This window comes from Gasterosteus aculeatus, chromosome 5 (assembly GCF_964276395.1).
Source record: "Gasterosteus aculeatus chromosome 5, fGasAcu3.hap1.1, whole genome shotgun sequence".
In the NCBI taxonomy this organism is placed as follows: Eukaryota; Metazoa; Chordata; class Actinopteri; order Perciformes; family Gasterosteidae; genus Gasterosteus; species Gasterosteus aculeatus.
The window spans coordinates 15639024-15666858 of NC_135692.1; the positions used below are offsets into that span (position 1 = coordinate 15639024).

General features: G+C 48.3%; 5 protein-coding genes across 23 annotated transcripts in view; 1 reads left to right on the forward strand and 4 right to left on the reverse strand.

Annotated features, from left to right (window-relative positions):
• Positions 1 to 62: 62 nt before the first annotated feature.
• znf646 (zinc finger protein 646) lies at positions 63 to 9579 on the reverse strand. Of its 5 annotated transcripts, none has more exons than XR_013467650.1 (5): positions 9036 to 9374; positions 4907 to 7663; positions 3643 to 4722; positions 2037 to 3306; positions 63 to 1913 (listed from the first exon to the last, which is right to left on the reverse strand). XR_013467650.1 is itself a non-coding variant. In XM_040176036.2 (4 exons), exons 2-4 carry the CDS (start codon positions 7477 to 7479, stop codon positions 2406 to 2408), a joined length of 4554 nt encoding a protein of 1517 aa, XP_040031970.2. In that variant the 5' UTR covers positions 7480 to 7663; positions 9294 to 9579; the 3' UTR covers positions 63 to 2405. The 5 variants fall into 5 exon arrangements, 3 of the variants coding, with proteins under 3 accessions (XP_040031970.2, XP_040031969.2, XP_040031967.2); XR_005712203.2 differs by lacking the exon at positions 9036 to 9374 and adding an exon at positions 8394 to 8551; XM_040176036.2 differs by having other exon boundaries at positions 63 to 3306; positions 9294 to 9579.
• znf668 (zinc finger protein 668) lies at positions 8519 to 12043 on the forward strand. Its single transcript, XM_040176044.2, has 2 exons — positions 8519 to 9094; positions 9640 to 12043. Exon 2 carries the CDS (start codon positions 9645 to 9647, stop codon positions 11592 to 11594), a length of 1950 nt encoding a protein of 649 aa, XP_040031978.2. The 5' UTR covers positions 8519 to 9094; positions 9640 to 9644; the 3' UTR covers positions 11595 to 12043.
• LOC120819040 (circularly permutated Ras protein 1) lies at positions 11980 to 17803 on the reverse strand. 3 transcript variants are annotated; one of them, XM_040176041.2, is made up of 22 exons: positions 17697 to 17803; positions 17336 to 17514; positions 17005 to 17103; positions 16468 to 16608; positions 16184 to 16345; positions 16010 to 16087; positions 15833 to 15904; positions 15664 to 15737; positions 15290 to 15451; positions 15129 to 15170; positions 14962 to 15051; positions 14710 to 14861; positions 14454 to 14535; positions 14178 to 14308; positions 14014 to 14098; positions 13782 to 13888; positions 13589 to 13701; positions 13386 to 13497; positions 12976 to 13116; positions 12583 to 12673; positions 12468 to 12494; positions 11980 to 12391 (listed from the first exon to the last, which is right to left on the reverse strand). In XM_040176041.2, exons 3-22 carry the CDS (start codon positions 17087 to 17089, stop codon positions 12302 to 12304), a joined length of 2037 nt encoding a protein of 678 aa, XP_040031975.2. In that variant the 5' UTR covers positions 17090 to 17103; positions 17336 to 17514; positions 17697 to 17803; the 3' UTR covers positions 11980 to 12301. The 3 variants fall into 3 exon arrangements, with proteins under 3 accessions (XP_040031975.2, XP_040031976.2, XP_040031974.2); XM_040176042.2 differs by having other exon boundaries at positions 17005 to 17100; positions 17687 to 17803; XM_040176040.2 differs by having other exon boundaries at positions 17687 to 17803.
• A 299-nt stretch (positions 17804 to 18102) lies between these two features.
• On the reverse strand, positions 18103 to 23333 carry LOC120819046 (protein kinase C and casein kinase substrate in neurons protein 3). Of its 12 annotated transcripts, none has more exons than XM_040176056.2 (10): positions 23093 to 23333; positions 21569 to 21639; positions 21293 to 21449; positions 20939 to 21174; positions 20278 to 20433; positions 19775 to 19950; positions 19588 to 19708; positions 19389 to 19459; positions 19190 to 19269; positions 18103 to 18701 (listed from the first exon to the last, which is right to left on the reverse strand). In XM_040176056.2, exons 2-10 carry the CDS (start codon positions 21623 to 21625, stop codon positions 18589 to 18591), a joined length of 1167 nt encoding a protein of 388 aa, XP_040031990.1. In that variant the 5' UTR covers positions 21626 to 21639; positions 23093 to 23333; the 3' UTR covers positions 18103 to 18588. The 12 variants fall into 12 exon arrangements, with proteins under 12 accessions (XP_040031990.1, XP_040031987.1, XP_077958624.1 ...); XM_040176053.2 differs by having other exon boundaries at positions 21569 to 21662; positions 23093 to 23269; XM_078102498.1 differs by having other exon boundaries at positions 19775 to 19974; positions 23093 to 23260.
• Positions 23334 to 24592: 1259 nt separating this feature from the next.
• The window catches only part of LOC120819037 (SH3 and multiple ankyrin repeat domains protein 1), a 29587-nt gene continuing 26344 nt past the window's right edge, over positions 24593 to 27835 (reverse strand). For both annotated transcript variants that reach the window (XM_040176028.2, XM_040176027.2), the window contains one exon: positions 24593 to 27757. In XM_040176028.2, the coding sequence (XP_040031962.1) occupies positions 26860 to 27757 (898 nt within the window). In that variant the 3' untranslated portion in view covers positions 24593 to 26859. The remainder of the gene's footprint in view (positions 27758 to 27835) is intronic.

Consider the following 27835-nt stretch of genomic DNA (forward strand, 5'->3'; position numbering starts at 1 on the left):
GTCATAAAAACGACGATTGTTCAATATACCTATACAGAAAATCATTTGACAATAAACAAACATTGTATTTCTTTCAGTCTTTTAATTAATTTGAAATAGTTTGAACTGCAATGATTCTTATTTTCTAAACTAGGTGCTAACAAACAAGTAGTCTATGCAGTGACAAAATACTAGATAAAATATGAATGAAGTAGTGAGCAGGCGTTGAAATCAAATCATGTGGTAAATATCTTTTTTTAATACACAATAGCAGTTTTCTCCTACCCAAAAAAATCTTAATTTACATAAATCCAACGGATAATTACCGTAAAATATTTACAGAGAACTGAGATTCACACACGCCACAAATAACCGGCTGTGATTGTACACAGTGACGGGAGATCGGATGGAGAACGTTGTTAGAAAATAAAGTAATTAAAGTTGATGGTTTCAACTCAAATGTGCACGTGTCGTTTTACATGTAGGCTACCGTGGCATCAGGAAATCTATGGTTCAGTAACAGCATCTCAATCATGACAAATAATACATGTGGGATTTTAAATAATGTCAGAAAGCGTCAGATGGCGAGTGGTCGTGGTTCTTCAAGGCTAGCGTAGGTATTCCGACGGCACTGTACTGGGAACAATGGTGAGACAAAACCAAAGGACTCTTAAACAATACTTTACGCATATTGCTTGGATAAACTAAGTTGAGGTGAACTATCGCCCGGGTGAAAACGGATTATTAAGAGACTTCCTGTCCTCTTATGCTACAAGCGTCTCGTCTTTAAATGTGCAAATAGAACTCGGAAAACAACAAACGGCAGAGAAACAAAATTTCCTGGAGAAAACAGCTTCTGGAAAAACCACAAAGTAAAACCTTAAAATTGATGCTTCAGCCATTCTGTCCGTCTCTCCACAGTTACAGTGTGTTCTCTGCAATGAGGCATTACGTAGTTAGTAGGCAGGACGTCCCGTGAGGTATTTCATACTTCTGACCAGTGCCAAACAGCATGAACTGGAACGTGTGAGGCATAAAGTCTCATTTCAGACTACTAGGAAAAAAGGCAAGAACCAGGTGCTTCCTTTGACAAAAGAAACCAGTAAAGGAACAACAGGCCGGTTTGGACAACGTGGCAACTTAAAAGTGGATCGCAGACTCGACAGCCAATGAGAAACGGGTTCGTCCACGAAGCCACGCCCCTCTGTAGTGACACTCGTGCTCGGAAGCAATTTGTTAGTTACAATGTATTTTGAAACAATTTATATTAGTTCATGTTCCTTCACGGGAACAACATGGAGCCGTTTTATTTCTTGTAATACTTTTGCCAATCGACTGCGTTTAGTTCGTCAGCAGCGCTTCAACCGTCTGTGGCCGAGGAGATTCACAGATTACAAAAAGGAGAAAGAAATGGTGTTATGGAGCGGATGATTTTAAATCAGCGTTTATAACAAGTACAGTGAGAGGAGGTTTGTTCCCATTTAACTGAACAAAGGGTTCACCAGGAATCTGAACAGCGATCGTATGTGTTGAAATGGAAGAAATGAAAATAAAAAGGCTCCCGTCGGACACGGATTACCTGCGATGTTTTACACATCAGGTGTGTTCCTTTAGAAGGTTTACCTGAGCGCCGCCAACGTCCGGCTGATTCATTCCTGCCTGTTTTAACTAAGAAGTAATGATTAAATACTCGGACGACAGATGAAGGTCCTTAAAGGCTACATGAGTTTTAGAACAACTTTTTCCATGGAACGCTTTTCTAATAAAATATGTACATAAAATAAAAAGGAATAAATTAATTAAAAAAAACGCATTTCTTTTCATATTATTAACAGTACAACTATTTACTTGATAATGTTTTCAGAAAATAACTTTGCCACTGACCTTTTGACACACCCAGAGGTATTCGACTTAACAACCGGCCCAGTGTGACACTGACAAAAGGATTCAGAGATAAATATAGTTTGTATATATTTAGTTTCCTAAGGAACTTACAGAGGCACTGAACACAATTCTACATAGTAAGAGAGGAGCAATCACGCGCAGCACTGTCTTACCACAACACGCTGTCTGTGTTAATGTTCTCACGTGGACCCGGCCTGTTCACTCCTCTGCTCACTCCGGTCGGGCGGGTCGTCACTGAGGAATGAGCGCCGCCCCGGATTCTGGGATCCTCTGTATTCATGGAAAACATTCAGGCCTTACTGAAAGCTGACTAAAACCCTCAGGAGACCTTTGGGTCACGTCAACATCGGTTGTGGGCGTAAGACTGGAAGTCGGTGATAAAAAAAGTGCATGTCCTCAATGGAGCGTTGGTCTTTTTGTTGTTGTTGAAAATACTGCTTTACAATTATCGATAGAGGGTTGAAGAACATAAATAAAAGGAGCGCTCGTCTTCTCCTCTCGTACGCTCCGGGAATCCCACTTTAGAGAAAAGACCCCATGTCGAGGTCCATGAAGGAGTCGGCATCCATGGTGCTGAAAGAGGAGTCGTAGTTCTGGCTGTTCTGGTGCATCTTCTGGTGGTGCCGCAGGTTGGACTTGCTGGAAAAGCTCTTGTCGCACAGCGGGCAGGCGAACGGCTTCTCTTTGGTGTGGATCCGTCGGTGGCATATGAGCTGCGTGGACACGCGGAACGCCTTCCCGCACTCCAGACACTGGTAGCGCTTGGGCTCCGTGTGAATCCGCCGGTGGTTTTTGAGGGCCATCAGGTTGGTGAACTCTTTCTGGCAGACGGAGCAGAAGAAGGAGCCCGTCTTGTGGCTGTTCTTGTGGTTGAGGAGGGAGCCGGCGTGGCGGTAAGTGCGGCCGCAGTGCTCGCACGCGTGGCTCTTCTCCTCCGCGCCGGAGGCCTCGTTGCTCGTCTGGGAATTGGTGACGCGTCCCGGAACGTGGGACAGAGGCGGCGGGGCCTGCTCGCGCATCTCGTCGATCCCCAGGGTCGGATTCATTCTTCTCGAGTCCCAGCAAACGTCGACGCCCTCGGCTTCAGCCGCGCCTGGTTGAAAGGAGTCCTGATCCCCGTGCCGCGTGTCCTGGTGCTGCTGGTAGCTCGCTGCGTTGGGAAAGCTCTGCTGGCAAGGGCTGCAGACCACCGACTGGTCCTTAGAGTGCACCTCCATGTGGCTCTGCAGGTGTGCCACCAGGCAGAAGGTCTTGCCGCACTCGGGGCAGCAGTGACGCCTCATCATGGAGTGTATCTGCAGAGTGAGAGGATCGGGAAAGGTCTGGAGACACAAGGTGCAGTGGTGGAGGTTTTCGGAGTGTGTCTTTTTATGGTTGAGGAGAGAGCCGGCGTGGCGGTAGGAACGCCCACACAGGTCACACCTGCAGCGGGGATACGTTCATATTCAATGCCTCAGATTTCACTTTTTCAAATCAACCAGCAAATTACTTAATATTATAAATATTACCAATATTAAACATTACTTAACTGTCTAAGTAACAGCCTGATCCAGATCTGGCGATAAAAATGTGTGGATGAAGCAGCAACTTGTTTACTTTTTCTACCGTTATGAAATGTAAGGGGCGGGACAAATATATGTAATAGGCTGGGGACATTTCACTGTTCAAAACAAGACCGGTCATTGAATTTTGCTTTAAAAAAAAAGGAAGCTGTATTAAAAGGAGCCGGACGACGACTAATGTCTCACAGGAACTCACATGAAGCACTTGTCCCCCCTCTCGGACTGCTGGACTCCAGCCCTCGGGGAGTTCTCCTGGCCTCTGCGGCATCGGTGCCTCTTCAGGCCCGACCTGCCCTGGAAGCTCTTGTCACACGCGGGGCAGCTGAATTGACTCGCGACCCGACTGTGGACCCTCTGGTGGTTGTGCAGGATACTGGCGAGGCGGAAGGCCTTTCCACACGTGAGACACGCGTACTTTTTCTTCTGTGTGTGGATGCGCGTGTGATTGCGCAGCGCCATGGGGTTGGTGAAAGGCTTCGAGCAGAAGGAGCAGCTGAAGCTTCCCGTCTTGTGGGTGTTTTTGTGGTTCAGGAGCGAGCCGGCGTGACGGTAGCTGCGATCGCATATGCTGCACGTGAACGGCCGCTCCTCTTTATCTGCAGCCACGTCTGTTTGCGCATCACCGCTGCCTGAATGTCCATCACAGGTGTGCGCTGTCAGGAGGTCAGCGGAGAGAAAGGCCTGCTTGCATTGGTTGCATTTAAGGGCTCTGGATTTCGGGCCCCGCCTGCTTCTGGTCCCAACTCTTCGGAGGTCTCCACACACGTGGGCCAACAGCTGCTTCTTTCCCCTGAAGCCCTTTCTGCAGTTTTGACAGGAGTGCTTTTTATACGCAAAGTGGGTGCGCAGGTGGTTCTTCATTGCAAGTTGATTGGAGTAAGTGTTGTTACAAACAGAACAGTAGTATTCGCCCGTTTTATGAGAGTTCCTGTGGTTGACCAGACTTCCCGCGTGGCGGTATGTTCGTCCGCACTGGTCACAGGCAAAAGGCCGCGGGTCTCCAGTGTCCTCTGATTTGACTGCGGTCTCGCACCTTGCTTGCCCTCTCCTGGCTCCCCGTGGCTGCTTGCAGCGTCGAGAGGAGGACAAAGCCTGTCTGGCATTTGAAGTTACCGACTGCATTCCTACATCTGGCTTGGTCCCGTTCATCTGCATGAGGGCCTGGATCTGGTCGTTGAGATCCTGGATCTTGGCTTGGTTCTCTTTGTGCCTCCTCAGGTGATTCAAGAGCTGCTTCTGAATTTTGAAGGCTTTCCCACACTCATGACAAGTGTGCCTGGATAAGGAGGAGGAGGAAAGCATGTGGTTCATTGTGTTTGACATCTCTACAACATAAACAAATAAAAGTTCCACAAGAAACTCAAAAAGGTTGTTGGCTCAACGCTGACTCATAAGTCCTAATAAACAGCGTTATTCAACAATGAATGGCATGTCTACATGTATGGCGGATGGGTACTAACCTCTTAATATCAAAGTGGGACCGCTGATGGTTTTTGAGGGCCAACAGGTTGTAGAAGCGCTTCTGGCAGATGAGGCATCTGAATACACCCGTTTTGTGGGACTTTTTGTGGTTGAGGAGGGAGCCGGCGTGTCTGTACGAACGGCCACACTGATCACATTTGTACTGACGATCCAAAGTTTTGTTTGAGTTACTCGCGTCCTCGTGGCCGGCACCATCGTTTGTTTTCATTCCCTCCTCACGATGTGTCGACTCAACCGTCCTCTCAGCTGTGCAACCATGGTTTTCAAGATGATGGTAGCTGGTGCAGAAGATGCCACAGCTGCCACAGATGATACTCGGAGCTTCCTCTTTTCCTACAGATACACCACCGTCGCTCGTGTTTATATGATTTACATCATCTACCTGGTCCTTTTTGTGAAGGACCTGATGGATGATCATGTCTTGCCTATTTGCAAAGCTTTCTCCACACGTGCTACAGATCATCATCTCTCCAGGCTCAACGTCTTTCATTTCTTCGTGGGAGGACATGGAGGAAGGCCCTGAGCTCACGGGAGTACCATGGGACTGTGTGTGACCTCGGAGATGGCCCCTGAGAGCCCGCATGCTCGTGTAGTTGTTCCTACATATAGAGCATTGATAAAGATCTCCATCATCGTCATCATCTGCTGCCTCCTCCTCCTCAGCATCACCACCCTCATTCAGCTGATCAATGCTCATATTGTCATGGAAGTTCTGTTCAAAGTAACTTTGGTCGTGGCTACCATTTAGACCATGGAACTCAACATTACTCCCTGGGTTTCCGATAAAGCGGTGACCATTACTCTCCTGGAAATTCAGATTACTGTCATAGTCACTGCTAGTAGTGCTGTGTCGCTGCTGCAGCAGTGGGCAACTGTGAGACTTAATCCCTGCGATATCTGCGAATATCTCCCCACAGTCTGCACACATGTGCCTCTGCATTGGGTGTTCGTTGTGAGGTAGATGCATGACGTCCTGGGAAAAGTCCTGTTTAAACGGCTCACGGTACAAAGCACCATTGCTGCGGTCAACTCCGTTCCCCGGATTCATACCAAGAACGGTAGTAGCGCCATCCTCCTCCTCGTCTTGAGAGGAGAAGCAGCCCTGTTGGCTGTCGTGGGTCAGCGGCTCCGAGGAGAGCCAGTCCCCCTCAGCGGTGAGACCAACAGATGCCGACTGAGCTTTGTGGAGACGGAGATGACTTTTTAGGGCCGCTAGATGAGGATAGCTCTTTCTGCAGATGGAACATTGGTAAATGCCGACCTGATGTGACCTTTTGTGGTTGATGAGGCTCCCGGAGTGCCGGTAGCTTTTACCGCAGACTCGACACCTGAAAGGACGCTCATGAGAATCTTCATTTGAAGTCTCTTCCGTTTCAAGTGCATCGTCAGAGTTTTGCATCAGGGCAGGATTGAGAATGCTTGTGTCTATGATAGGGGGTTCTCCCTGAGTGCTATTGAAGGGAGGCGTTTCGTTATCGGTGCAGTCAGAGTACACCTGCCCGTTACTTCTAATCAGCTCCTGTCGCTGATCAAAGCCGTGGTTATCTATTGATGATACGGAGGGAATATTATTTAGTGGAGATGCATAAAAATTTGACTCAGGCGAAGCAATACTGTTGTCATATGATCTATTGTGGCTCTCTGACAAGGTATCATGAAGACCGAACGACAGAGATGAAGAGTTATGCATTTGGATGTGTTCTTGGAACTCTTCATCATTGGGGAATAGTACCTGACACAAATGGCAAAAATTTACAGGAGCCTCGTGGCTCTGAGGTGAAAACTGGTCGAGGGGTGTGCTCGTGTAGGACCCACCCATTGAATCGGGGTCTGCCCCGCTTCTTGTCTTGTGAGTTCTCTGGTGGCTGTAGAGGGCAGCCATGTTGTTGAACAGCTTGAAACACACGGTGCACTCAAACATTCCTACTTGGTGAGTCTTTTTATGGTTGGTCAGGCTTCGATGGTGTATGTAGGACTTGTCACACAAATCACATCTATACGGTCGAGTTGCTGCACCATCGGACGTCTCAAATTGGGGATTATAAACGGCGTCCATCTCCTCGTCAGCCGGGCTATTTTCTGTAGAAGTCCGGCCGCTGCCTGACGGCTCACTTGGATCATTTTCAATTTCATCTGTGGGATATTCCATGTCTACCGTCCGGTATGACTTGTCCTTTACTCGCCTGGCAAGATGGACCCGCTGGTGTGTGGTCAGCTGTGTTGCCAGACGAAAAGCTTTCCCACATTCGGCACAAGAGTATTTTTTCTGGTAAGTGTGGCTCCGGAGATGACTCTTCAGGGCCAAAGCGTTAGAGTTTTCTTTAGCGCAGATGTTACATCGAAAAGAACCCACTTCGTGAGTTTTTTTGTGGTTAGCTAGGCTACCGGCGTGCCTATAGCCGCGCCCGCATTCATCACATTTAAATTTGCGTTCTTCTTCTTCTTGAAGGTGCGCATCCATGTGCTCGAGCAGGCTGGGCATATTGGAACACACCATGCCACATTGTTTGCAAGGAAAACCTGTTGTCCTGCCAGGATCTTGCACTGCCATTACAAGATAGCACCAGACACAGAGTGTGTGAAAATGCAGAGGGGAAATGCATTAGATGCATTTATCGTCCTTGTGCAAAGAGGATTTAAATTGAGTTGCAAGCGATGCCCAGTGACGTAGCAAGGCAGAAGATGTTGACAACCAGATCCTCACAATCATGAGAGTGACTTAGATTTAGAAGGAGCTGTTGAGGACAGAAGAGATGCCAGTTAGTGCGGTGGTAAACACACAAAACAATATATGCAACAGTATCCGGTATTATGACAGGACGTTTAACGTTACAAAACGTGCAAATAACCTTTCGTGAATTATTCCAAATGAGTGAAAGGTGTATTCATTAATCATAATACAATTCAAATCGACATCTGAACCTGTAACGTTACATCTACGCGTGTTATTTATGTAGCATTAGCCTAAAGAGCATAGTGTTTATGCCTCACGGCGACATATCCTTGCTTTAAATCTATTAAATGTAAATTAATCTTTTTAAATACCAGCCGACATACTTAACTTTACATGCGTCAACTGCTGCAAGTAATCAGTGTCATCGACAGACGTATTAAGTTGAAAATATTTAGGGAGAAACGGTAACCACCCTACCATGTTTGTTCTATACATCTGCACCAGCATGCTAACAGAAATAGCTATGTCAATAAACCGGGAAACGCCTCTATCTCTACGGATTCATTGCCACACGGAAACACATTTTTCCCGAGATTGTAAATAAAACTGTCATCGTCGCTTGATACGGGAGAGCGGACAGGTTAACCACAACTACATTTGTATAATAGGGGCCGAACGTTAGCACGATACCAGCTAGCACCATCGCGGCTAGCTAAACAAACATTGCACCAAAAAGCCAAGGAGTCGTTTTAAATGAGTCACAACGTCAGCAAATATGTCAAACTAAATACCTGCAGCAGTACTGATTCAATGACAGCCTCCGAGTATATTTCCATTTATTATTTTGAAAACGTTATTTTTGTTTAAAAGGCAACCCCCTTTTTTCAATTGTCTTTTTTCTTCCATTCTCATTTTCACATTGCTCGCGTTGCTAGGAAACAGGAAATGTGCAGCAGCGAAATGCTTCCCCCTCGAAAGTAACGTCGGATAGACTTAAAGTCAAATTAAGAAAACAGCGGTGAGCTCAATGCTAAATAAACCACAAAGAACATTAACATGAAAATAAGTTAAAGATAATTGTACTACTCTGTGGCTAGTTGTCGTTTAAAGAACATCAACTTCTGAAAACTAGTTAACGTTACGTTAGCTTGATGTAGCGGAAGCTTACGTTAGCTCTGCCATTGCCTTCAGAGCATTTCCTTCTTATCTTAGCTTCAAATACAAACACTTGTTTCCACTATGGCAGGCGACCCGGTAGCTTCATAAGAACTACCGCGTTTCATTAGGATTTTTTTGTACATTTATTACGTGTCTTATCTTGACATTTTTAAACACAATACGCATTAAAATGTTGCACACTCGGCTTGCCGAGAGCTTTCGTCATCATGGTCCTAGCGCCGTCCCACACCCCGCAGCCAGTCAACAGCCATCACCTTGTGTCCCGCGAAGCTTCTCCAGGATTTATCGTCCAACTGCTAATGTCCTGAATCAGGTAAGTAAACCCGTTTGTTTCATTAACGCGCACACGGAAGTTAATGTTCGCCAAGTGCATTCCGCAATATCACGGCCGTTGTGGTGACGACACTGCCGGAGTGTCGAAGAATCGCTGCAGCCGGTCCTAAAGCCAGCCATTTTGAGTCAAGTTAAAAGTGTTTAGCGAGACCGCTGGCGAGGAAAGCGACGCCACGTACGCGTCTCGTATGCCGTCGCTGGCTCCGCCGGACCGGCTCGCGATCTTTGATCCTCGCGCACGTGCCCGTGATTCCCGCACCGTGTTCGCTGTCACCGCGTTGTCGACTTCCTTTGGCATCCGCGCGGTTAGCTTATTGTCCCTGAGGTCCTAATGCCAGCCATTTTGTGATTTAATGCCCACCAATATATGTTTATTTCATCATTGGCCATTGTCACTTTTGACCTGCTGTCCTCTCACGGACTGCGTCTGGGGATAACCTCTCCGTCTCGTAGCCGTATGCTCCTGAACATCTCTGTATACAATAATATCAGTTGTTATAATTAATATAACACTTTAATTTGCAGGTGTAATGATGGCCTCTCCTCAGCCCGGCGCCCCCGCTGCACCGGACCAAGAGAGCCAGCGAGAGGAAGAGGTGCCTCCAAAGAAACGTGGCAGAGGCAGGCCTCCGAAAGCCAAACCGTCCTTCAAATGCCCCGCGTGCACGGAGGCTTTCGGGAACCTGTCGGCACTGAGGAGCCACAAGCTGTCAGCGCACGCGAAGGAAGGTCCGCAGCAGCAGCAGCCGCCGCAGCAGCACCACCCGTGTTCCCAGTGCACTAAAACATTCTCCAGCAAGGCTCAACTCTCAAAGCACGAGCGCACCCACTCGGCCCAGCGCCCCTTCCAGTGTCCCGACTGTCACAAGGCCTACAAGACCCCCACAGAGCTGCGCAACCACAGCCGCTCTCACACCGGGGAGAAACCCTTCGTGTGCACAGAGTGCGGCAAGGCCTTCATGCAGGCGATATGCCTGAGGATCCACATGACGCAGCACAGCGGAGAGCGGCCGTTCTCTTGCCGCCAGTGCTCCAAGAGCTACCCGACCCTGTCCAAGCTGAAGGTGCACATGCGCTCTCACACCGGAGAAAAGCCTTACTTCTGTGCCGAGTGCGGCAAGAGTTTCGCCGATCCTTCGGTGTTTCGGAAGCACAGGAGGAACCACCAAGGCCACCGGCCGTACGCCTGCGACGAGTGCGGCAAGACGTACACAGAGCTGAAGGATCTTAAAAACCACGAGCGCTCCCACACCGGAGAAAAGCCCTACCTGTGCTCCGACTGCGGCAAGGCTTTCTCCCGCTCCTCGTCCCTCGCCTGCCACCAGCGCATCCACTCCCAGAAGAAGCCCTATCAGTGCGAGCAGTGCGGTAAAGGCTTCACCCAGCTCTCCTCCTACCAGTCCCACCTGCGCACCCACTCCGGGGAGAAGCCGTTCCTCTGCCCGCAGTGCGGCAAGATGTTCTCCGACCCCTCCAGCTTCCGCCGCCACCAGCGAGCCCACCAAGGCTTCAAGCCGTACCCCTGCGACAAGTGCTCCAAGAGGTTCCGGCAGCCCGCCGACCTGGCCGTGCACGAGCGCGTTCACTCCGGGGAGCGGCCTTACAAATGCCAGAGCTGCGACAAAGCCTTCGTGGCGTCCTGGGACCTGCGGCGCCACATGCTGGTCCACACGGGCCTCAGGCCCTTCTCCTGCACCGAGTGCGACAAGTCGTTCGCCGAGCGCTCCAGCCTCAACAAGCACCGGCGCGTGCACTCCGGGGAGCGGCCTTTCAAGTGCGAGGAGTGCCTGAAGTCGTTCGTGGTGTCCTCAAGCCTGCGCAAACATGAGAGGACTCACCTGGCTGAGCAACAACAACAACAACAACAACAACAGGAGGAGGAGGCAGAAGCCGGGTCGGCCTTCCCCACAGACACGACTCTCCCTCAGTTCTCCTGCACCCACTGCGACGCCACGTTCGGGAGCTGGGATGAAGTGCAGTCGCACGAGAGCCTTCACGCGGTCGACTCCGCCCCCCCGGCCGCCGCCGCCAAGGTCGCGCCCGGCTCGCACGTCTGCGAGAGCTGCCGGGCGGAGTTCGAGCGGCCGGCGGACCTGCGGGAGCACGAGAAGCAGCACCCCAAGCCGAGGCCGCACGTCTGCGGCAGCTGCAGCAGAGGCTTCCTCAACAAATCGGGGCTGCGTAAGCACCAGAGGATCCACTCGTCCACCAAGCCGCACAGCTGCCCTCGCTGCGGCAAGGCCTTCCTGTTCGCCGCCTACCTCCGCAAGCACCTGCGGACGCACGCCGACGCGGCCGAGCCCGCCGAGCGGCTCAGCGACCTGAACATCATACACACCGACCCGCTGCCGTCTCCTCCGCCCACCGGCGAGGCGACGCCGCCCGCCGGCGCTCCGCCACCCCCGGCGGCTCCAGCGGCCGTGCCCGTGATGGGGTATCAGACTGTGCCGGAGTACCTGGTCAAAGACGAGGGGCTTTGAGGTTCGAGCCTGTAGCCGGGGGGTCTTCCTAGTGTTCTTTTTCAAGAAACCTTTACAAAAAAGCAGTGTTGTTTGTGTGTACTGTCAGCGCTTTGCCACTTGTTGTATTGCCCGGACGTGTCAAAGATGTTACGTATGCTGGTCATGTTTTAAAATATATGCTGCGTCGCTTACTATGGAATCTGTTATCTGTAATCTCTTCATTACCACATGTGGTGTTGCAAACATGTAAGCTGATCACTCGAGTGTTTTTATAAAGCCTTTTCTGCTAATGTAATTCTCCTCTGAAATTACATTTTTTATCGGAACAAAGTTGTCTGTTTCACCGCGTAAGTATTGGCATTATTTAATGTAAAATCTGTTCGGTGGAAAGAAAGGAAGTCTGTTGCATTCCAAAATGTTTAATTGGATGAGTTACATTTTATACAAATAAAAAAAGATGTGCGAGGTTTTAGTGGTCACTTTGTTACACGTGTTGAGTATATCTCCAAATACACCAAAAGCCGTTATAGTTTAAGTGTAAATAGTTATTTTATACTTATAGAATTCCTTAAACCTATGAGCTTGATTGGTCCTAAATCCCTCCGTTAATCATATTCTGGGGCTGTTTATTCAGCCGGATGATACAAATCAAACAGTGTTTTTTTTTTTTTCCTCGTCCTTTATGACACCAGCTGCTTCCACGTGGACGAAAGCGGAAGCTCAGGTCACAGTTTCTGTTTGTCCTTCAGCGAGATGGTCTTCCTGTTGCTGCGCATCATCGTGTAGAACAGAGCGGCGCCGGCGTCTGTGACGGCCTGGCGGGAGGAGAAAAGTTAATAAAATATGGGCAATAAGTATTTAATTATCAAATACACAAGATGAATTCATTACCTGCGACTCTAAAACGTCACATTCTGTCTAGAAAAAGAGGAAGAGAACAAAGTTTAGTGTGATGTTTTTAACTAACGTAAGACATTGAAGCTGAGGACGAATACTGAGGACTCACTCTGGTGATGTCATCTTTCTGTCCGTATATTGGCTCCATGGTTTTAATCCATTCCTGGTATTGGTGGTCCTCTGCACTGTGATTGTGCTCCCTGCAGACAGAAGCAGATTCACTTTGTACACGCAAACTGTAAATAATCTCTTACTGGTGGCGCTTATGAACCCTTGAATTAGAAGATAATATTAACCAGTTTGAGCTCAAAACTTGATCAATAAAAAAAGGTTAATCTGATCTGAAATCCAAGATATTGTCAATAATGTATATTCATATTTTCGTCATGTGACCTGCACAATTGTTTTTTTTCATAAAGATAATCTGGCCTCTTTAAATCCATGTGTCGTACATCAGGATCAAGTAACACACTCACACACTCTCATCCCTCCTGTCACTCACATTGCCTTCTCGATCAGCTTCCTCTGCACCTCTCCTTCCTTCCTGGCGTCGAGGAGGCGGCCTCTGACGGCGAGGGCGGCGCTGGCCTGTGAGGAGTTGAGCTGAATGATGGCGAGGGAGAGCGTGGACAGGGCCGCCGAGCTGAGCGGGAGGGCGACGCCGTTATCGCACCAGTGCCTCTTAACATTACAGCCGCGAACATTGTTAACAACGTGAACGCGCACACTTTGGAGCGCCGGACCGCAACTCGGCGTCGACTTCAGCGGCTCATTTGCTCTGTGACTAACCGTTAGAATGGATGACCAGTGGGAATTTATAAATATTCCCCGTGACGTGAAGGGTTCCGTATCTCGGCAACAAGCGCTTCGCTCAAAGCTTCAGCGCGATTGGTGTAAAACGATCGTTATCACCTGTCGTCGGTAACATCTCGGCTTGTGGTGATCACCCGGAGCATCGTCTGTCCCTTCCTCTGCCTGTAGCGGATCTGCAGCTGGATGAAGACACGGTTCCCAACAGCCGGCGCTGTAGGGAACCACGGAGAAACACACAAACATGGATCCACGGGTGCACGCGCACTGGTAGACGCGCTCGGCAGCGAGGCGGTTCTTCTCACCGGCGGCGTCCTGCTCCCGGGCACCAAACTGGAAGGTGATCTCTGTGTCCGGGTCCACGTTCCCCACCTCTCTGGTCCCTTTGGGCCCGGCCTCCTTCTCTCCTCTCACGTGCCTGGACCGGAGGAGGACATCGGCCGGCGTTAATGGCGCCGTTGAACGTTAGCGGCGAGGCGCTTACGGAGCGGATCTCACAGTGATCGGGGCAGCAGCAACGTGACGGTGCAATGCGTGGCTATCATCCTGTTCTCGATGATCTCTTCAAACTCGGAGTGCAACCTCTTGGGACTTGCTACCACCACCTAGAAGGAAAGAAAGCGCAGACGATGACATCAAATGAGTGATATATATATATATATATATCCATAAATGAACAATAGGGGTACTTCAAATAATAGTAGGACAAACGTTGACATGCAGAACTTACTGTCCCTCCAGTGCGCTCAGAGAGTCTTCCCAGCTCGTCCAGCCGGCAGTCTGTCCCCTCTATGGACAGCACGGACACCGTCACACTGCGGAAACGAGCACATTTCAGCACGAACCTCATCGGAGTGTATTATTGCATCTCTGACGATGAGATGTTTGCCAAACCCTCGACTGGCGGCATAGTCCCCCAGGTCCTGGTAGAATATGGTGGAGGAGAGGAGCGTGCGAGCGTCATTGTCCTCTAGCTCCAGATCACCCAACTCTGTGTTGGCCTTTCCATCTGTACAGAGAATGACCTTGGAGATCAGCAGGGATAGCGAGGTCAGGATAGTATTGGTTTTTAGCGAATGGACAGATGAAAAGTGACACGTGGCTGCTTAAGGAGTCAAAAATGAACACGTACGACAGGTCACCTGATACGGTAAATGAGACCAAACCCACCTTGGACCCTGGCTGTCTGGAGGCGATCTCAATCGTCAGGAGCGCAGCAGGACCGAGCGCTGTGGTGCCACCGTGACGTAATCTAAACGGAACACTGTTATTCAAGTTTTACCAGACACAACCCTTGGCAAGGAATTCAAAAGGTATTTAATGTATCTTCCTTCAATGGCAACTACCTCAGTCTAGTGAAATCGACTCGGTCAGCCCTATTACTATTCAATAGAATTAAAAAACAGCTCTCCGTCTCTTCTCTTACCCCATGACTTGTCTCTGGAAGTAATCCTTGTTCTGGGAGAGCGGAGGTGGAGTCGGGAAACCGGCCGCCTCCTCTCTCAGAAAGTCGCAGTTATTTAACTCGGCACTGCTCAGAGACTGAGACGCGAAGTTCTCATTTCCATGCATTGTCACCTGGTGACGGAAACATGATACGATACGGGATGTAGACTAAAGCAAGCGTACGTCCAAATCGATGGCGGGGATCAAGGCCTCTTGGGGACGGCCTGCGTACCTGACTGTTGAAGGTGACGAGTCCCAGTCGGATGTCCGGCTGCTGCTCGCTCAGTCTCTGAACGCACCGCAACACGGCCTCCAGAACAAACTGTTTGGAGGACGTTCATCTCCCGTCATCACCCGAAACGCCATTAAAATACAAAAAAAAATAAAAAAAAGACTCACCTGGAGGCGGGTTTTGTGTACGACCTGTCCTCCCTCCGTGACCTTGAAAAAACAAAAGGAAACTGAAACACCACCGAGCGGATTTTAGAACGCCGGCCGTCCCGAGCGGCCCCATGGCGCCAGGGCGGTTAGCGGATCGGCGTCGGCCCACCGGGTTTCACCTGAGAGGTGGTGCTCATGGAGCCCGAGGTGTCGATGCAGAAGAGCAGCAGACCGTCGGCGGCGCACAGGGCCTCTTCGTCGGGACGCAGCAGATAGAGGACGTCCTGGGGACACCGTGGCGTGCTGGGAGTGCTGGGCTGGCAGAAGTAACAGTCATTGATCTGTAGTTCAGCACGAGGAGAGAACGCAAGTCTGTGTCAATCAAACCGGCCCCAGTCGTCCATCGTTTCATTACGCGGAGATCGATAAGGCTTCAGCTTCTCCTGAGTATCCATTACAAGGAAATGTACACATATGAAATGCACGACTCTTCGTCCTACACCTATTTAGAACGTTCAGAATATAGATTGAATTAAATATAGGGTGTCATTACCACATTGTCATAGCAGGGGTCCGTCACGGCGCCGCATGTGGAGCAGAAGGTGGGTTCCCCCTGTGTGGTCTGACCTGTAAACATGTGCAAACATTCGTTGTCATCTTGCCGATTGAAAACCAAGGGGCACATAACGGGGGTTTTACAGCGATCCTAAGAGTTTACTGACCCGTTTCCTCTGAGAGTAATTTTTGCAAACTGACGAGCAGCACGTTTGGATTCCCGGGCAGCGGCTCCTTACCTGCCGATTGGTAGTTGGGAACAAGAAAAACATTTGAAACTAAGCACCTGGTGGTGTGGGTCGTTTGTAATGACAAACAGCGTGACAGAGCTTGTTGCTCTTTACCAGCAGACGGCGAGGCGAGGGATGCGTCCGAGGACGGTCCAGACAACAGCGTCAGGTATTCTGGCTCCCAAAATGGAGCTACAGGAGGAGGGCAGAACGGAATGAGACCAGGACGTTCCTCCACAGAGCTTCTGCTACTGATACTGCCAAAAGACACAAAAGCTGCCCAGTTACCCGACACCTCCAGCCGCTTCATGTCGACCCGAAGGCCTTCCGGCGTGGCGTACGAGTAGCTCGGGTCTGAAGGTCGTTCTTTTAAATCGGTCTCGTCCGGGAGGTTGTGGGTAAAGCGGCTGGAGGGAGGGGACCGGTTTTTCATGTGCGGCGGCAGGAGCGCTTGGGGAGGCAGACGGGAGAAGTGCGTTGAAGGAACGATTGACCCAAGCGGCATGAGCCGTCACTCAGAGTGGGAGTTTACAGCCTTAAAGGACTAGTTCACGCAAATTCTCTCACAGTACCTTTTTTTACCACCGCTTTATCAGGATTTTCAGCCACAGTCACATAAAATTGACTCTTCGTTGGTGCTTTGGCTTCTGCAGACTTCGTTGGAAGGGGAGGGGGAGGATGGCGAGGACGCCACCGGTTAACGGGAAGAAGAGCTAAAAAGCGAAGACACAAAACAGGAAACACACAGCGGCCGTTAATCTGAGAGCAGCCGATTAAACGGCGAATGTGAGCGCAGACAAAACCACCACCGGTGCAGCGATGACCTTTGAGCCGTGAAGAAAATGGTGACTCAGGCGGCAGATGGCTTTGACTGAGAAAAGCAGAGTATCTGAAAGGAATCTGCCTCTAAAACAAGACAGGGGAGGCTGTGCGCGTGTCACGTTACATAATGGTATGTAATGTGATGGTATTTTTGAGTTCGGCCTTCCTGCCGAGGATGGAAACGACAGCTTTGTGTCTGCTCCCGTGTGTCTTCACACAGGTAGCAGCTGTCCCTGGAACGAGTAGCAGTGAGGCAGAGAGCTTCTTGTGTTTGGAGGAGGCCACACCTGAGAGCTTGGTGGGATTCGATCGGTTGGCGTCCCGCTGGGTCACCGACGGCGGCACGTACACGAATCCACAGGCAAACTCCATTGTGAGGCTCCCTGCTGAGGGAGGGGGAGAGAGAGAGGGAGAGAGAGAGAGGAGGCTATCAAAGGAAGACACCCGACACCACACCTTAATACTCGCACTAATAACAGCGAGCAACATTCCTCTTTAAAGATGTCGACACCCCTTTAATTAAGAGGCGCTCAATTCAATCCGCATCCGATGAAGGCCGGCCTTCGTCTGTTGTACCGCAACATAAACCCAACATATCTGCAGCAAAGCAGCACTTACCCACTGGTGCGGAGTGCTGTGAATGCTGGCAGAACAGTGGAATAACAAACAGGTCTCTGAGATGTTTCTCTCGTTACGTCTCACACATCTCGTCCAACTCGTTTGTTTGCTCGGCTGTGTGTCCACGGAGCCACAGAGTTGTGTTGCTTATTGCACAACGCCGGTTGAACGTTTCAAGCCTGATAATAAAAAGGGTGGAATAATGGAGGCGGTGAAACCGGGCAATAAAAGGTCGAAGGTCAAAAGGATATTAAAGTCCTAAACATACAACTAAATACATTTAATGACATGCTATGTTATTACTACTGTAATGTAACATCATGTATTGTTCTTTAGGAATGGCTACAAGACCTCTGTGTACCAAATGACGTCTCCTCGCTCTGGTTAGGTGATGGAATGCAGGTGCGACCGACGCCATGTGCCCAGTGGCTGCAGCACCTGCACCAGGTAACACACTCCCTCCATCGCCTCCCCCAAACCGAGCCTGGGGCTCCGCCTCCTGGGCTCCGCCCCCTGGATCCGCCCCCCTGGAATCTGCTCTTCCCCCTGGTTCGCCCCAAGACATGTAAAATCTATTTTTTTTACCCATTGTGTTGTTTTGTCTTGTGTTTTAGTATTCTAACAAGTGTAAACTCCTTTTAAAAAGCGGTGGCAAGATGAAGAGTGACAGGGTCACCTGGGTCAATAGTCACACACACACACACACACACACACACACACACACCTACACACGCGCTATCATCGCAACAAAGCATCAACCAAATGGATTAGAGGCAAAACAACAATTCTTTTATTTTGAAAATCAATTCCCTCAGACATAGTAACCTCTATGTGTCTCCACATAATACTTAAGTAAACATTAACCGTGTGTGCTCCCATCATTGTAACCTGGGTAAACATCATTTATGGATATCAGATGTCCTAATTATTACGAACTATTGACTCAAACATGATAAATAAATATCCTCTCTTGTTCTCTTTTGTTTTGACATGCATGCAAACACACGTAAACACTTGCACATATACACATGTAGCTTCTGCACAAACTGTATATTTAGTCTTGGATAATTCATATTGCAGAAGCACTCAAACCAAAGATGGTTAGAAAATGAAAGCCTTAACAAATATAACATTTCAAAGTGAGGGGAAACAGATTGTTCGAGTTATATATTATACAACAAAAATTGTTATTTTTTGGAAGATTTTTAAATAACTAAATAAGGACAGAACAAAGTCTATTTGACTGTGTGACGTCACTCTACAACTTCGACGTAATTCGCTGGGTAGAAGCCTTCTTTTCCTCCGCTGAGGACTCCTCGACACCACCCCTGGTCGTCCTCCTCCTCCACCTTCAGGAACACTTCTCCTGCGGGTCACAGGGAACATCCGCCCGTCAATCACGACACACACGGTGGTTATCTGTCGAAACTTTATTTAATATATTTTAGTTTAAAAAATAATATTTCAGAGATTATTTGTTTGATTGACTGAATGTGAATGTCTTTTTGTAATTTCAGCGCGTTATCAGACCGAATGTAATGCACACAAAGCTAAACTATAAAGCATTTTTGTTTTACTCTCCGTACTTCGCTCTACCAAACATATATTTTCATATTTGGGTAAAACTGTCACACGTTTTAAATGTTCAAAATGTTTAAAACTTTAAAACAGTTGAATTCCAAATTCTATAATAACCTTTAGACAAAATGTAATTCCAGTAATCGGCGAGAAACTGGACTTTTCTTCTTTCTTCTGCTTTAATACTTGGTTAAAAACGTACATAAACCCTGTTATAGTTTTAAAACATTGGAAACAACACATCCGAGTGTCGTCACATCACACTTTAGGTGTCACCTGCTTTGAAGGACAGCTCATCGCCCTCCTCGCCCACGTAGTCATACATCGCTCGCACCTTCACGCCCCCGATCATCACACTAACAGAGCGACGACACGGATGTTTGAACAATCCGGAATAAACAAACGGGAATAGGAATGAAAATATATATATATAATACTTGTTAAACATTTAAAGAACCAAAACTTTAATACTTACGGACGATTTTCTCTTTTTTGTTTCTGTTCTCTTTTCTTTCTGTTTAGTTTTTTTATTGGCGGGACCCATTCCTGAAAAAAACAAGTACAAGTTTAGGTTTCGACTTGATCAACGCTTCCACAACTGGAGGGAAACAGCCACGCATTGCAATATGCACCAGATACGGCATTTATGTATCATTCCACTGGTTGTCACGTACAGCGATCTTTGGCCAGTCGGTGGGCATGCCGGGACCGTGGTTGTTCTTCCACCACTTCAGGTCGTCTTCCTCGTTGATGGACATCAGCGTGTGGTGGAGCTCACTGTACACCGCCTTCACACTGACACGAGGACACAATGAATACTCGCCGCTCTGCGCCGAAGCGGTCGCCGGGGCGGCTGCTCACCTCTCGTCGTTGGTGACGTCAAGATGCCGGTGGATGGAGAGGAAGGCCTGCTTCAGAAAGCTGATCCTCTTCCTCTCCTCTTCCTGCGCCTCGTCAAAAATGGCTTCCATCTCCTCCATGTAGCGAGGGGTGTAGGAAGTCGCATCCTCCAGGAGCTTCTCATAGCGGCCTCTGATCTGCAGCCGGAGCACAAGAACAATCTTAAGGGGGAAAAGTAGGGTAAGTGTGTAACTCATCTGCTGCTCTTTCCTGTTGCCATGTTGAGCCACATAAACACTGCAGAGCGGAACAATAACACGTCTCCATACAAGGCAAGTGCTTGGAAGGGGAAGCGCCCGACGCTTGGGTTTAGAGCGGAGTCTTTCTTGGAATGCGACATGTTTGACTTGGTGGAATGCCGTGATTCAGTAATTGGGAATTTAAATGCGCCGTGAACGAGGCCCCTTGTTTAACGCGCGTGACCTGGGTTTGAGTGGCGCAGTGTGTAAAGATCCTTTCCTCACCTTTTCCTTCTCTTCCGTGATCTTCTCTCTGGCCTCCGTGACTTTCTGCTTTTTCTCCGGACTCAACTCAGTGTTTTCGTTTGCTTGCTTTTCTTTGTCGAGCGCTGCCTGCTCCCTCTGGCAGGACTTGTGATATGCGACACGGGCCGTCTCCAGCTGTTGGATACACATTCACACACATGTAGGTTATTTACTTGGAGGAGGATTTGCCTACTAGCTGCCGTGAGTCCGTCCAAAGGTTTAAAAAAAAGGAAATGTGCCCCCCCGGTCTAAATGTCACTAATTAATATGTGGTATCTTATTCAGTGGATGAACATCAGCTTTCCTCGTCTAACATGTGGGGGATGTTGCGGATGCCAAACCGCCTTAAATCCACAATTTGTCAATTTAACTCTTTTTGAATGATCAGACAGATTTTACCAGCACAACTTTTATGACTCTCTCCTGGTTTTATCTGTATATTTAGTGTAAAGACTTGACAGAACGGTGTTTCTTTCTGCTCTAAAGAATATTCAGGGCGTTAATAACCATGTTTACTGTTCATAGATGCAGTGAATGTCTACCTGAGATGAGCACATGTTAAAAAATGACTCCCTTTGCTGATAAAGACCATGAAATGCGCCAAAGAGGGACCTCCTGACCTCCATCACATGTCACGCACCTTCATCAGCTTTTGGGACCAGGGCTTCTGCGCACGGGAGAAACTCGTCTTGTTGTTGTGGCTCTCCCTGAAGCCACACAAGATCTTCTTTGGAAAGATCTCCTTCTGCCAGGTTTTAACGCGGCCGCCTTCCTCCACCATGAGGGACTGGGAGATGGAGGAGTGGAGGGCGGACAGGCGCTCGGTGGAGGTGAAGAAGCACTGCCACGCCCTCATGAGCGAGCCGTAAAGTGGCCCTGGGGAAAGGAGAGAGAGAGTCTCAAACGAGCACAGTTTAGAGGACACGATGAGCCGCCGGAGATGATCGCAGAGACGTTTTTGGGGCTCCTCCGTCACGCCGCTTCTCATACTCACGGGAATCCACTATGGACTTCCACTTGCTGCTCCACTGGCTGAGCTGCTGGGCGTACTGCTTCTCCACCTTCGCTCTCTCCGTGAAACAGGCCACGATGTCGTTGCAGGCCTGGAAGGACTTCTCGGTTCGGTGCACCGTGCGCACGTAGTTCCCCGGCTGAGAGCAGGAGCGGTGACGGCATGTGAGTACTTTCATAACACACGTGGGAACTGATTTGTTTGAACTAGCTTTTCCCTTGTACGGCGGCGTCGTGACATCGTAAATATAGTCCTCACCATCCAGAAGCTCTGTTTCTTGGCATCCTCCGGCGGCTCTTTGGGAAGGCTCGCCATGGTAGGGAGCGCGTCTGCCTCGGGGAGCGACAGATAGCTGTGTTATACGGGGGAGAGTTGCTCGACGGGTTAAGATGCGCAACAAGCGACGAATGAAAGCCTTTTATTGGCCGACCGGTGACATCGGTAATCACGGGGGTTGGGCGTCCACGCGGTGTAATATGCAGATGGCGCTGGTTGGCTTCCTCATTGACAGATCTGTTCCGTTTGCGTGGCAGATAAGTCAGATGTGAGAGATATTCAGGCTGAAGGCTTGTGTGTGTGTGTGTTTGGTTCAGATCCTATTGCCATAACAACTTTGATGATTCGGACCAGGCGTTATTTACACTGTACAGTGCTGGGATACATGCACGCACCCCCCCCCCCCCCACACCCCCCCGCCTCGGGAAGGGGAGGGCCAGGCTGGAATTCACAGGGGTGGGATCTGCCAGTAGGAATAGAACAGCTGCTCCGGCATTCTTCCTGTTGCCTTCCCAAAATAAACAGCGCGGAAAGGTCATCTTTCCCCCTCGCTGTGACTAACACGAGGCCTATTACACCCAACCGCCGCCCGCCCTGACTCCTCCCGCCGTTCGATCCGGAGATCAGGACCCCGGGAGCACCTTTTCTGAATGCAGGATCTGAAACACATTTTAGCGAGGCTTGCAAAGCCCAAGTGGCGCGTTCGCATCGGAGGGAGATTGAACAAAAAGCCGGGCGATGCAAGCACGAACACGCGAAGGACGCAGTGCCATTCGGGCCTATTCCTGTCTTACAAGTTGACACATTGCCGGCTGAGTAATATGCAAGTGACTTAACCACACCTCATCACAAGACTGAGCTTGAGTTGGACTCGTCCAGGACTCTCTTCCCCTCAGCCTGCGGCAGTAAATGCATCTATCATCACGTTGCTCGTTACTTTTTTTCCGTTACTATGAGGCCCTGCAAGTCCAAACATGGCTCGGCTTGGATTGGGCTTTTCTTCAGGTCGTCCCGCTCGTTTATCCACACGCAGGAAAATGAACAGCGTGTGTGTGTGTGTACTCGTTTTATCTCACAGAAGCATTCACATCCAAAAGTATTTTGACTCTAAAAGTGACTCACAAGCGTTGAAAAAGAAGCCCGAAGTGGCGGCAGAGCAGTCGCGCCTGGAGCACTTACGTTTCTCTCTGAATCACCTCTGATTGCTCGAGTGACCACTTGTTACTGTACGTCAAGGGCCCGGGATTTTCTCTCCTCTTCCCAGTCCGTCTCCCCCCTCTCCCAGTGGGCCTCTCCCCCTATAACGCATGTTTCTGCCTCCCCTCTCTCTCACCCCACTCACTTAAAGTTACACACACACACACACTCACACACGCGTTGGTTGTTGATTCTAAAAGTGGGCGTGAGACTCGGAGAAAAAGCGTGCAAAAGAAAATGAGCCGAATCAGAGCCTTTGAGGGATAATCACTGCTCTTCTAATTGGCTTAAAGGGACGAAGGAACTTACCTCTTCTGTCTCTCTTCTCCTGTGGACTCGGACGTTTTGGTTCACAGTCACTCCTCTTCCTCTTCCTCCTCTTCCTCCTACTTTAATCCCATCCTTTGCCCCTTGGACTGGCTTCACTCGCTCTCTGACTGTCACCCTCTCGTGTTCTCTCCACTGTGCTGGCAGAATAAAACAGCTGGAACAACCCCCCCCCCTCCCCCCTGCCCCCCCCCCCCCCTGTCTCTCCACGCCTGCCCCTCCCTCTGGCTCTCTCAATATGGTGCTAATGAGATGCTCAACCTCCTTTTCGGCCGTTCACTGGTCACAGAAACGTGTCAGTGTGGCACCGAGTCATGTGAGCTTATTAGCGGGTGTGTGTGACAGCAGGCGGCAGGGGGGGGGGGGGGGGCGTGAACCGCCACATTAGCCCCCCGTAACCCCCTGCGACCCCTCTGTGGTCGGGCCTAGAAAGAGAGCGGTCCAGTCCTTCTCAGCCTCTTAAAAGCTGTATATGCGTCATATGAGACTCTTTGCACTCTTGTTTCCTGTTCTTTTGAGTCTGTCTGCTTATGGTTGAAATGCACTTGTTGTAAGTCGCTTTGGATAAAAGCGTCAGCTACATGACATGTGATGTAATGTGTCTCAATTACAAAGGTTTAATATCAGTTTATGTCCATTTTTCCGCTACAGAATATGGAACCCTGGAAACAAATAATACAATTATGATTATGGACTAAAACATAACTTTGGAGGGAGTTCATAGAATTTATATTTGGAATTATCTTTGTAAACAGTATATTTATATATTTATTGGATCGTAATTTATAAAGCCTTTATTTTAAAAGAGACATTGTGTCCTCAGACACCTTCGATCTCTACCATAGCAACAACATTTGAGCGAAGATCGGCCTTTACTAGATTCAGTATACGATGCTGCGCCACAATTTGTCTTTAATTCTCGGCCTTTCGTTCTCATTGAACTGGAATAATGGTCAATTTCTTATTTCACGGCCATATGAAGCAAACTGTTTGCTTTTATTCTTTCTCGAGTGACGCCAGAAAACACCAGAAGCTGCAATCACCCCATCATCAGCACAAATAAAGTGCATCATTTTTTGAATCCACACTGTTGTTTGACCCTCATCTGTGTGAGCCAGTGATACTTTTTGATAAAGTTTATTCTATTATTCTATCCATCTATGTATCTATCCATGGAATCTCCCTCGAAGCTGCTTTTCAACAGGCGTCTTTCAGTGAGCTGCACGAATGCAGAAACACGGCTTGCTTTGAATTGAGCCGTCTCATCTTCTCCCTCCCGGCGAGCTCTTCTCTTTGGTCCTATTAGCTCAGGCAGCCTGATGGGAATATAATCCTGGCCCTGAAAACAACGTTGTGTTCATCCACCGCGGGGAGACGAGTTGCTGCCAAATTACTCAATTCAAACACGGCGCTTTAAATTGGATCATAATGTGAATCCGTCAGAAGAGGGAAGTTAAGGAGAAATAAGAATCAAGACAGGTCCACATTTCATTTTAGCATTTATTTCAACACTTTAGTTGTACCTCTATTATATAGTTTATCAGTATATACTTTATTTAATTTAAAGCAAAACTCTATTCATATATATATATATATATGTACCTTTTATCTCTGCATTTTATGCTCATACTGTATGTAGTCATATTCATTATGCATTTTACTAGACCTAAAACACTTAAATCATAGAATACAATGCTTTCTACACTACTGCTCAGTCCTTCCACTTCTCAGAGGGGTCCATGAGGAGATAGCAGTGAGGCCGAGAATAGAGAGTCATAATTTCAAAAACTCACACGGAGAGAATACACATCAACCGGCGTGTGTCGGCTTCGCCGGGGTCACCGCAGGGCGAGCAGTAGAGAAAGCATTTACAGAAAATCAAAAGTAGAACGGAATCCAAACAAAGCTTCAAAGAATTTCTCCACGCTATTTGGAAGACGGAGATTCTCAAACAATTGTTTACATACTTAATATTATTATATTTATTATACTATATTTGTATGTTATCGTTGTCATCATCATCATTACATTTAGATCTATAAATGATGTGTGTTTGCTTGACGGTTAAATTCACTGCAGGGAAATGGTTGAACTGGCATGTTCATAAAAAGGGGGCGTTCCTCTTCAACTCGCGGCAACATTACGTAGCATTTTCTTTACGTTTCGCCTCCTGAAAAAAAGTTTTTAAAAGCGTGTTTATTTTTGAGGGTTAATGTGTGGGACGAAGAAACACTGGGGTTGTTTAAATAGTGAGAAAAAAAAGAAGAAATTCGACCGTGATAAATATGTTTTGGAAAAGGCCTTAGAAAGAGAATGGTGGAGGCCAGTGAATGCATTTTGCTGACAAACACTCACGCACTAAATCAGTCGCACAGGCTCACAGAGGCTGAAGGTTGATGTTCAGGTAGACAGATTAGCAGTAAAAAGCCCTTATTGATCACTGCACCTGCTGTGTGAGCGAGAGCGGTCAACATCATGGCATCGAAGGGGACGGATCCGTCCCTCGACCTGTCCTATGGCAATAAACACCGGTAAAGTTTATTTTTTAAAAGAGACAATTTGCAGTCGAAAATGTCATGCAAACCCTTTTCAATTCCGCTTCTATATATTTCATCTCCTTTCTACAGAATTCTCTGAAAAATAATAAAAAGGTAATTTCACAACAATATAATCTCGATACTTGTACGTCCCCATTATGCACAACTTCAATTCAACAGTTATAAATACCCTGACCAGTTCGAAATGAATGATTGCGATCAGCACTGTGTACAAAACATATGTTTCTACTATAGTAGTGAATCCCGTTTAACATGTAAGATATATATTAAGTGCTCGCAAAGTACATACATACAAAGCTTATTGGGGCATCCTTTGGGGTAATATGGCAAAAATATAAAAAAGAATACCAATATTGTCTACCATTTTATCTATCATCATTTACAAACAGATCTATCATATTCTGACTTTGGCTCCTGGACTCTCGGCCATCGTAAACTCTGATCTGCTTCAAGCTTCAAAACGGATGTTATGATGTCACTTCTTTGAACTCAGACTGATCAATGCTTTTAAACAGCGTATAGTGTGAGAATCAATGTCAGTGTGTGTGAGAATGTGTGTGTGTGTGTGTGTGTGTGTGTGTGTTTGTGAGGGTATGTATATGTGTTTGTTTTTTACAGCACAAAACGGTGAGTTAATTAAACGCCTGTCCAAAAAAAGTTTTAAAATATACGTTCAGTTAAAGAGCATCATTTTCATGTGATATTCTTAACTTCCTTTGACCAAAAATCCCTCCACAAGTTTCAACAATATTCTTGGAATGTGTGGCAAAGAAAAACTAACACATCCATGCAGTCTTAGTCCAACATAACCTGTCAAAGTCCATTCTTCCCATCTTTGTAATTGTCCATCTTTGTCAATTATTTAATGTCCCTTTCTCTCATCTTTGAATCACCCCTTCACTCTCTCAGTCTGTATCTCGGGGAGAAGTAGTGAAATGCAAAGGAGAGGAAGGATGCCTGAGGAGAGAAGGAGGGCAAATCAATGAGAATTAAAATGAGAAGAAACTAAATAAAGGCGGAGCAAACTAAATAGGGTTGATAAAAGTGGTAAATCAAGAGAAAAGGGTGGAAGGGAGGACAAGATAACTTGTGACGAAAGGGGATGACGTGACTGTCCTTCACCATCCAGTGCTTGCCTTTTTGTCCTTCGACCCCATGCCTCTATTTGTTCCAGAGTCCGTTAGTCCTCTCTCACCTGTCTGTGAGTTTCTTCAGCGCCCTCTCGATGTTCATTCGGTGTCCCACGCGTGTCACTCCCAGGTCCAGGAAATCATCCTTGGTGAGCGAAGGCAGATGTGATCCATCTATCTCATTGTCTATAAAACGCTCCCTGTGCTCCGCCAGGTTTAGGTAAGCCAGCCAGTCAGCCACATCGTACTTGGTCCAGTAGGGCAGGGGCTTGACAGCAAAGGGTTTGGCTGGCGGAGGAGGGGTGAGATGGGGATAGTTTAGGCAGGATGGGCTCGGGGGCAAGTGTATGGGGGAGGAGGCTCCAGAGAGAAAATGGGTTGGGGAGAGAGAGCGGGAGACAAGTAAGGGGTTCGCACTTGGCAAACCAGATGGGGAGTACATTGGAGTTGAAGTATTGTAGGGATCTCCTAGAGGGATTCCAGGCAAAGGCGGAGTAAGGGGCCCGGGGAAGTCAAAGGGGTTACTGTAGACAGGTGTAGTGGGAAGGATGGGGAGAGAGGAAGGCCTGGGCGGAGCGGGGTTTGGCTGTTCAGTGTTATAGATGAGAGGACTTGGAGCCCGCCGTCGTGCGACAGAAGAACGCATTTCTTTAGTCGGACTGCATTGGAAATCAAAAGTCTGTCTGCGCATCTTGGACCGATGCTTCGGCGACGTTGGGTAAGGGCAGTAGGTCGGAGAATGGGGAGGGTGTGCAAGCACTGGTGAGGTCGGCATCTGTGGAGACGGGGAGCGGGTCCAGTTGCGCTGAATCGGGACTTGAGTGGATGGAGAGATAGAAGGAGTGGCCGACAGATTTGGTGTCAAGATCTGACGGTGCTGTGGAGAGGAGGTCGGCAATGGCGAGGTAGAGTGGCCAGAAGGGGGGCTATGAAATGCATCAGTGAAATCCGCGGAATACCTGGAAGACAGGCACAAAAAAACTCAGGTAACATATGCAGATATGCAAACTTTAATTTTAAAACAAAGGAACGGTAAT

What these genes read in the sequence shown, in the direction of transcription:
- znf646 (XM_040176036.2), bottom strand. Translation starts at nt 7,479, where the DNA reads ATGGCAGTGCAAGATCCTGGCAGGACAACAGGTTTTCCTTGCAAACAA. An exon ending in TCCCACTTTGATATTAAGAG is followed by an intron (nt 4,723 to 4,906) that starts GTTAGTACCCAT and finishes CTCCTTATCCAG; the next exon opens with GCACACTTGTCATGAGTGTG. An exon ending in AGGGGGGACAAGTGCTTCAT is followed by an intron (nt 3,307 to 3,642) that starts GTGAGTTCCTGT and finishes TCCCCGCTGCAG; the next exon opens with GTGTGACCTGTGTGGGCGTT.
- znf668 (XM_040176044.2), top strand. Translation starts at nt 9,645, where the DNA reads ATGATGGCCTCTCCTCAGCCCGGCGCCCCCGCTGCACCGGACCAAGAG.
- LOC120819040 (XM_040176041.2), bottom strand. Translation starts at nt 17,089, where the DNA reads ATGGAGTTTGCCTGTGGATTCGTGTACGTGCCGCCGTCGGTGACCCAG. An exon ending in GAATCCCACCAAGCTCTCAG is followed by an intron (nt 16,609 to 17,004) that starts GTGTGGCCTCCT and finishes TTCGCTTTTTAG; the next exon opens with CTCTTCTTCCCGTTAACCGG. An exon ending in TTCCAGAGACAAGTCATGGG is followed by an intron (nt 14,536 to 14,709) that starts GTAAGAGAAGAG and finishes TGTTCCGTTTAG; the next exon opens with ATTACGTCACGGTGGCACCA.
- LOC120819046 (XM_078102498.1), bottom strand. Translation starts at nt 21,625, where the DNA reads ATGGCGAGCCTTCCCAAAGAGCCGCCGGAGGATGCCAAGAAACAGAGC. An exon ending in CCGACTGGCCAAAGATCGCT is followed by an intron (nt 19,460 to 19,587) that starts GTACGTGACAAC and finishes TGTTTTTTTCAG; the next exon opens with GAATGGGTCCCGCCAATAAA. An exon ending in CAAAAAAGAGAAAATCGTCC is followed by an intron (nt 19,270 to 19,388) that starts GTAAGTATTAAA and finishes TCGCTCTGTTAG; the next exon opens with TGTGATGATCGGGGGCGTGA.